This window comes from Triticum aestivum, chromosome 2B (genome assembly GCF_018294505.1).
Source record: "Triticum aestivum cultivar Chinese Spring chromosome 2B, IWGSC CS RefSeq v2.1, whole genome shotgun sequence".
NCBI lineage: Eukaryota > Viridiplantae > Streptophyta > Magnoliopsida > Poales > Poaceae > Triticum > Triticum aestivum.
The window spans coordinates 789,151,060-789,159,170 of NC_057798.1; the positions used below are offsets into that span (position 1 = coordinate 789,151,060).

The 8,111-nt window shown below is 40.0% G+C and overlaps 1 protein-coding gene and 1 pseudogene across 1 annotated transcript; both read right to left on the reverse strand.

Moving 5' to 3' along the window:
• Positions 1–1,681, reverse strand: LOC123042778 (probable indole-3-pyruvate monooxygenase YUCCA10). The gene is made up of 4 exons (XM_044465162.1): positions 983–1,681; positions 482–715; positions 274–396; positions 1–180 (listed from the first exon to the last, which is right to left on the reverse strand). Exons 1-4 carry the CDS (start codon positions 1,679–1,681, stop codon positions 1–3), a joined length of 1,236 nt encoding a protein of 411 aa, XP_044321097.1.
• Positions 1,682–3,957: 2,276 nt separating this feature from the next.
• LOC123039680 (probable indole-3-pyruvate monooxygenase YUCCA10) lies at positions 3,958–8,111 on the reverse strand (annotated as a pseudogene).

Consider the following 8,111-nt stretch of genomic DNA (forward strand, 5'->3'; position numbering starts at 1 on the left):
TTAACTTGACATAGAGTCCATCACAGAATTGATGTCATTAGCGACATTCTTGGCATCTGTTGCAATACCAGCTAATCCTCTCCTCTCCAACCCAGCACAGTAGAGCCCATTTTCACCTTTCCAATGATTCGGATATTTTTGGATGGGCAGTCCGTTGCCATTTAACATGCTCTCACCATTCTGGATTAAAAACACATAGACCTTGTCAGCAGATTTAACAATGGTTACACCAAGAAAACAAACTAAGACATGTTCAAACACAAGCTATATTACCTTGAGCCACATATTTGCCGTGCTTTTGTATCCAGTTGCAAACACAATTGCATCAAATGACATTCTTTTACTGCATTGAAATTTAACTATGTTGCCCTTGATCTTACTAATGCTCCCTTGAACCTTTAGGAGATAAAAATACATTGATAACTTGGCATATCAAATCAACATATGTTATAAATTTGTGTCATGTCAATGACATACTTACTTTGATGATGCCTTTTTTGATCAATCCAACAGTCCCAACATCAATTACTGCAGATCGGCCTGTTTCTGATTTGATGGTCATTGGACCCATTTTTGGCCTTGTGATGCCATGCTGTGACAGGTCTCCAAATATTAAATACGCTGCCATCACAAGGAGTTTATCCACTAGATTCAATGGAAGACGGTGAGCAAGTGTCATCCCCAAACGAATTAATTCCTTTGTCATTACATGAATCTGCAACAACAAAACACGTCACACCTCTTTTGAAGTATGCATGATAAATAAATTTTCATAGAATTTCATCTTTCAAGAAATAAATTTTTGTCATGTGGTTCCTCTAGTCTTTCAGTTGTTTGTGTGTGATATAAAATAGTCCATCTCTTTTTCTATGTGAAATACTTCCTATTAGTAAAACACTGAAAATTGGATCTCTTCTATTAATAACTATACTAAGAATTTGCGTTCATGCACCCAGTGAAAATATATAGTGCACGTACGTACCGGGCTTCGTATAACAATCGATGTGTTGGCACCATGGGTCGCAAGGTCATAAGCAATTTCCATCCCAGAGTTGCCAGATCCAATGACCAATACATTCTTGCCAGAGTAGCTCTTGCCTGACTTATAGCTTGAGGAGTGGATAACATCACCTGGAAAGTTTTCCAGTCCAGGGAACATTGGAATATTCTCTGCACTATTCTCACCACTTGCCACAACAAGAAACTTCGCCATGAACTTGACTGTGGTGCACTTTGACATGTCCTTTGCCACAATGGACCAACATTTTTCATTATTGTCATATGTGGATGACTCCACGCCGGAGAGATACTTTGGTTGAATGTTGAAACGCTCAACATAGTCATCCAAGTACTTCACAAACAAGGTTTTTGGTATGTATGTTGGTGCATCTACAGGGTATGACATGTGTGTCAACTCACAAAACTCCTTTGCGAGATGCAGCTTGAGGCGATCATACGCGCGGTTGCGCCAGAGTGACGCGCTACAGCTCTCGCGCTCGACGATGGCATAAGGAATTGAGAATTGGCTAAGGCATGCTGCCGTTGCGAGGCCTGCTGGCCCAGCACCAACAATCAACACTGTAACACCCTCCATTTCAAAGAGAAGACTTGCCAAAGTTGTGGGATAAGTTCGGTGGTAGTCCAGTGTTTGTGTGTTTGCTCGATGAACTTCGGAGGACATGCTCGTGCATGGGGGCATATATATACTAGCATCCTTCATGGGCCAATCAGTTTTATGGATTGAGGGATGAAAAAGGTAAATATTTATTGAGGCCTAATCCTAGTGTGTAGGAGTATTTCCATCTAAAAATGGAGCCGTTGTTGGTTGTGAAAGCGTGTACTGATACAAATTAGGTAGGAAACACACCGTTGATCAATTGTTGGTATTGGAAACTTATCGACCATCTTTTTTGTGTGTAGATTAAAGATTCTTCATGTTTCTTTCCTTTCACATCGTCACCAATGACAATTACTACTCTAATAATATTCAAGTGTTTCTTCCTCTTTGTATATGATATAGGATATGATAAGGATAAGTCTGATTTCCAAACACACATTTATAGGCAAAGTCCTATTTCATTTTCTCTAGTTAATATAATGTGGATGACAAAAGGAAACAATCATCTCAGAAGGATTTGTTACCAACAATGTTAACCGGTTTTGTCGGCTAGTTTTGCCTCCGGTTCAGTTGTAAGACAGTCAGTTTTGGTTTTGCCTCCGGTTGAGTTGACGACCATTGCCATACCTTTGGTGTCAACACAATGAGCCGTTCGATGTTGTGAACAAAAAAAGTGGAACTTTAGTTCAAATATTTGAAACCAGTTTTTTAAATATAAATTTGTTTCTATACTGAACACTCATTTAATGTGAGGCCATATTTCAACTTTGGTATATTCATATTGTCCTATGCCTGAACATAATTGAACGCTCATTGTATTTTTACCTCTACACACCAAAGTGTGGATATATTTTGTTAGAAAGATAATAAACAAATTTACTGAAAATCAAAATTGTCAATCCTGTCTGGATGCGGTTTTGCAAACATGTCTGGTTCCAAACTGACTGACACAGATTAATCACAATTGTACGCAACTTGAAGTGGATCACGTACAGTTCATCGGATTTTGATTTGCCTAACAGAACAATCCACTACCTTCTGTGGCTTACATTTAGCATGGCGCAAACCGCAGACTGAACCTATCAAACATATGATTACATTCGATTTACAACCGTCGAGTCCAAATGATTTCAACATCTGCCAGACTACCACTCTGCCTCCTGTAGTTGGATCTTCTAAAGACTTGTCTGCTGGGTAGGTATATTCAGGCCTTCCTCACATGAAGGAGCATGTGGTACAGACAAGTAGCACCTTCTCTTCTTTCCAGATGGTCACTTCCCTTGGATCATTTTTGCTTGCGGAGGAACTCCCGCATTTCTCTGTTGAACTCCCCACTCACTATCAACCGCATCTTCTTCGCGTCCTCCCACAACAAGAACTAGTTATCCCTTGCGTGGTCACAACATTGGTCAAACATGTCCTACGCAAATAAGCGGCACCCAGATGTAAGTATAGTGGTAATCAGACTACTAGAGTATAGGTTTTCAAATGTGTCCAAGCACCGTCCATCCGCAAGGAGCTGGAAGGGTTTGATGGGTGAAGGGTTTATTAATCCAACAGCCCCAACTCAATGGTTGTGGGTTGGTTGGTTTCTAACTTGAGGGTCATTCGACCATTTTTGGTTTTGGGCCTTGTGACGCCATATACCTCGATCGATCTCCAAATATGACATTCGCCGCCGTCACAAAGAGGTCACCCACTAGATTTAGTGAAAGAAAGTGAGCAAGTGTCATCCCAACTAAATTAATTCTCTTGTCATCACATGAATATGCAACCAAAAGACATGTCACGCCTCTTTTGAAGCATGCCTGATAGGACAAAATTTCATAGAATTTCTTCTTTCAATTGTTATTTTTTTGTCATGTAGTTCCTCTAGTCTTTTTGTTGTTTGTGCGTGATATAAAACAGTCCATCCCTTATATATGTGAAATACTTTCTATTAGTAATAATACTAAAAAAATGCATCTATTCTAGTGGTGACTATACTAAAAAATGGTGTTCATGTACCTAATGAAAATATATAGTGCATGTAGTACATATCAGGCTCCGTATAATAATTGAAGTATTGGCACCATGGTCGCAAGGTCATAAGCAATTTATATCCAAGATTAGACGGATGGATACCTTGGATCTCAGCCGATGGAAAACTTACTGCATACTGCAAACCCTGGGCGCCTCGGGCACAACAAACGGTGTCCACAACATATAAGGATACAAGTATCATGTAACCACAAATACACGTTCTAAATAGTAGTTTTCCGTCATATGGTGTTCTAACTTTTAGTTTTAAGTTTCTAAATCAGTTCACAGATATTTTTAATGATTTATAAGTACGTCAGCTAGCCCATGTAGTAGCACAGGTTGATAATTTGTGCCACTCGAAGACTGAATAGTACGTGGAGGATCTCCTCCTGCTGCTCCTCCTGCTGCTTGAGGGCCTTGCGGAGGATCTTGGCGCTAATGGAGGAGGGCACAAACTCCTCCTCCTCGGCCTGGTGGCGTTTGGCGGCGCCGGAGTGATGGCGCTTCCCGGTGTCGGCCATCGCGTCGGCGTCGGTGCCGAGCGGCTGCCCTTGGGCTGCTTCTTGGAGGACTTGTGCTTCTTGCCGGTCATGGCCGCTGGCTCGGGCCTCGGTGGTGGTCTGCCGGGTAGGAGGCGGGGCGGCGGGGGATGGAGGTGGGGAGGGAGATGACAGCACTGTGTAGTAAAACCCTAGAGGAGGAAGGAAGATGGCAGATTGGCGGGTTTTGTTTCTGTGGACTTGTGGAGGCCTCGCTCTTCATTGCTGGGCCTGCTTGCTTCTTCTCCTTGCTTAAGGGGCCGGCCTATCATGTCATACTCAGGAGACTGGCCGAACAATGCCTCAGATTTTTTTGAATGATTTGAAGATTGCTCGAACAATGCATCAGTTAAATGTGCTATTTTTTAAAAGGGAAAACAGAATACAGAGGTACACTCCGCCAATCCACGAGCGTGTTAAGATCATATTTCAGTTACTGGTTATAGTTGCTTTTAGCTAATTCGAGTTTGGCATCAGCAATCTTTGCCATCCGAGTATATTTTGTCTTGGAAGTCAGTAAATTCCAATGAGTCATCGGTTGATACAAGTGATAGACAAAACTGGGAGAAGCTCATCCACTATATATGCTTTATTCCGTCAGTTCACATTGTAAAAAAGGGTACTTAGGATTTCTTATTGTCTTGATTCAAATGATGTTCTATATATCCCATTGACACTTCTATAAATCCAATGTCGGTGTTTCTCCAAAAAGAAAACAAATGATTGCTTGTTATGCCTTCAAATATAATGAACATTCAGTATATATGCAAGTAGCCACCTTCTTCGTCATGTAAGTGCCTTATTTTTGAAATATATAATTGCACATTTAAGTTAGATCTATATTATCTAGGTAGGTGACTAGGATCTCTCTAGAAGTGCCAACTAGAAAACAAACCGACATTATGAGAGAAAAGGACTACTTATTAGTTTCAACTATAAAAAATATGACCAATAAGGCAGATTCCTTCAAATATTCCAAATACTTTGCTGATGATTTTTTTATTAATCCAACAGTCCCAACATCAATCACTATGGATCGGTAGGTTTCTAACTTGAGGGTCATTGTGATCCATTTTTGGTTTTGGTCCTTGTGATGCCATGCCTCGATAGGTCTCCAAATATGAAATTCGCTGCAGTCACAAAGAGGTTATTCACTAGATTTAGTGAAAGATGGTGAGCAAGTGTCATCCCAACTGAATAAATTCTGTAGTCATTACATGAATCTGCAACCAAAAGACATGTCACACCTCTTCTGAAGCATGCATGATAAAACAAAATTTCATAGAATTTCTTCTTTCAAAAGTTAATTGTTTGTCATGTAGTTCCGCTAGTCGTTTGTTTGTTTGTGCGTCATATCAAACAGTCCATCTCTTATATATGTGAAAACTTTCTATTAGTAATAATACTAAAAAAATGGATCTCTTCCAGTGGTAACTTTACTAAAAAATTGCGTTCATGTACCCAGTGAAAATATTTAGTGCAAGTAGTACATATCAGCCTTCGTATAACAATCGAAGTATTGGCACCATGGTCGCGAGGTAATAACCAATTTATATCTAAGGCTATGCGGATGGATACCTTGGATCTCAGCCGATGGAAAACTTACTGCATACTGCAAACCCTGCGCTTCGGGCACAAAAAACTGGGTCCACAACAGTTAAGGATACGTGTATCACGGAACCACAAATACACGTTCTAAATAGTAGTTTTCCGTCATATGGTGTTTTAAGTTTTAGTTTTAAGTTTCAAAATATGTTCACAAATATTTTTAATGATTTATAGTATGTCAGCTACCCCCATGCAGATGCACGGGATGATAACTAGTGCCATACTAAGACTAAATAGCACCACAGTACCGGCCATGGATGGATGTAGTGAACTATGCATTTATTTTAGGCTGATGTGATTACTACCTCCTACAGTTGTATGTTGATGGGGTAAACACGCAACAAGAGATTTTGGTATAGATAATAGAGTATTGAGCGCATGCCTTTTACACATGTAATTTCAAGTAAATAAAATATAATACACAGTTGTAGGTTCAACCAAAATTAGAAATCTCTCCGCGTAATAATAGTACAGAGCCCTTGATTATAGTATAATAGTACATCTCTCTTCGGGGCACATATGAATCTTAAAATAACATAAATATACTTGTCTAAAAGCTAGATAGAAAGGTGACACAATGGATATATTTCTCAAAGAATCAACCTTCTAGCATGCTTGCCATGGTAAACTACATGTAAAAGATGATTTAACTTGACATAGAGTCCATCACAGATTTGATGTCATTAGCGATATTCTTGGCATCTGTTGCAATACCAGCTAATCCTCTCCTCGCCAACCCAGCAGAGTAGAGCCCATTTTCACGTTTCCAATGATTCGGATATTTTTTGATGGGCAGTCCGTTGCCATTTAACATGCTCACACCATCCTGGATTAAAAACACATAGACCTTGTTAGAAGATTTAATAATGGTTACACCAAGAAAACAAACTCAGACATGTTCAAACACAAGCTATATTACCTTGAGCCACATATTTGCCGTGCTTTTGTATCCAGTTGCAAACACAATTGCATCAAATGACATTCTTTTACTGCATTGAAATTTAACTATGTTGCCCTTGATCTTACTAATGGTCCCATGAACCTTTAGGAGATAAAAATACATTGATAACTTGGCATATCAAATCAACATATGTTATAAATTTATGTCATGTCAATGACATACTTACTTTCATGATGCCTTTTTTGATCAATCCAACAGTCCCAACATCAATTACTGCAGATCAGCCTGTTTCTGATTTGAGGGTCATTGGACCCATTTTTGTCCTTGTGATGCCATGCTGTGACAGGTCTCCAAATATTAAATACGCTGCCATCACAAGGAGTTTATCCACTAGATTCAATGGAAGACGGTGAGCAAGTGTCATCCCCAAACGAATTAATTCCTTTGTCATTACATGAATCTGCAACAATAAAACACGTCACACCTCTTTTGAAGTATGCATGATAAATAAATTTTCATAGAATTTCTTCTTTCAAGAAATAAATTTTTGTCATGTGGTTCCTCTAGTCTTTCAGTTGTTTGTGTGTGATATAAAATAGTCCATCTCTTTTTCTATGTGAAATACTTCCTATTAGTAAAACACTGAAAATTGCATCTCTTCTATTAATAACTATACTAAGAATTTGCGTTCATGCACCCAGTGAAAATATATAGTGCACGTACGTACCGGGCTTCGTATAACAATCGATGTGTTGGCACCATGGGTCGCAAGGTCATAAGCAATTTCCATCCCGGAGTTGCCAGATCCAATGACCAATACATTCTTGCCAGAGTAGCTCTTGCCTGACTTGTAGCTTGAGGAGTGGATAACATCACCTGGAAAGTTTTCCAGTCCAGGGAACATTGGAATATTCTCTGCACTATTCTCACCACTTGCCACAACAAGAAACTTCGCCATGAACTTGACTGTGGTGCACTTTGACATGTCCTTTGCCACAATGGACCAACATTTTTCATCATTGTCATATGTGGATGACTCCATGCTGGTGAGATACTTTGGTTGAATGTTGAAACGCTCAACATAGTCATCCAAGTACTTCACAAACAAGGTTTTTGGTATGTATGTTGGTGCATCTACATGGTATGACATGTGTGTCAACTCACAGAACTCTGCGAGATGCAGCTTGAGGCGATCATACGAGCGGTTGCGCCAGAGTGACGCACTACAGCTCTCGCACTCGACGATGGCATAAGGAATTGAGAATTGGCTAAGGCATGCTGCCGTTGCAAGGCCTGCTGGCCCAGCACCAACAATCAACACTGTAACACCCTCCATTTCAAAGAGAAGACTTGACAAAGTTGTGGGATAAGTTCGGTGGTAGTCCAGTGTTTGTGTGTTTGCTCGCTGAACTTTGGAGGACAT

Bases quoted from the DNA above. Each gene is read 5' to 3' on its own strand.
- LOC123042778 (XM_044465162.1), bottom strand. From the start codon at position 1,681: ATGTCCTCCGAAGTTCATCGAGCAAACACACAAACACTGGACTACCAC. The intron at 716-982 runs GTACGTACGTGC...TTGTTGTTGCAG, and splicing joins CGATTGTTATACGAAGCCCG to ATTCATGTAATGACAAAGGA. The intron at 397-481 runs GTAAGTATGTCA...TATCTCCTAAAG, and splicing joins TCAAAAAAGGCATCATCAAA to GTTCAAGGGAGCATTAGTAA.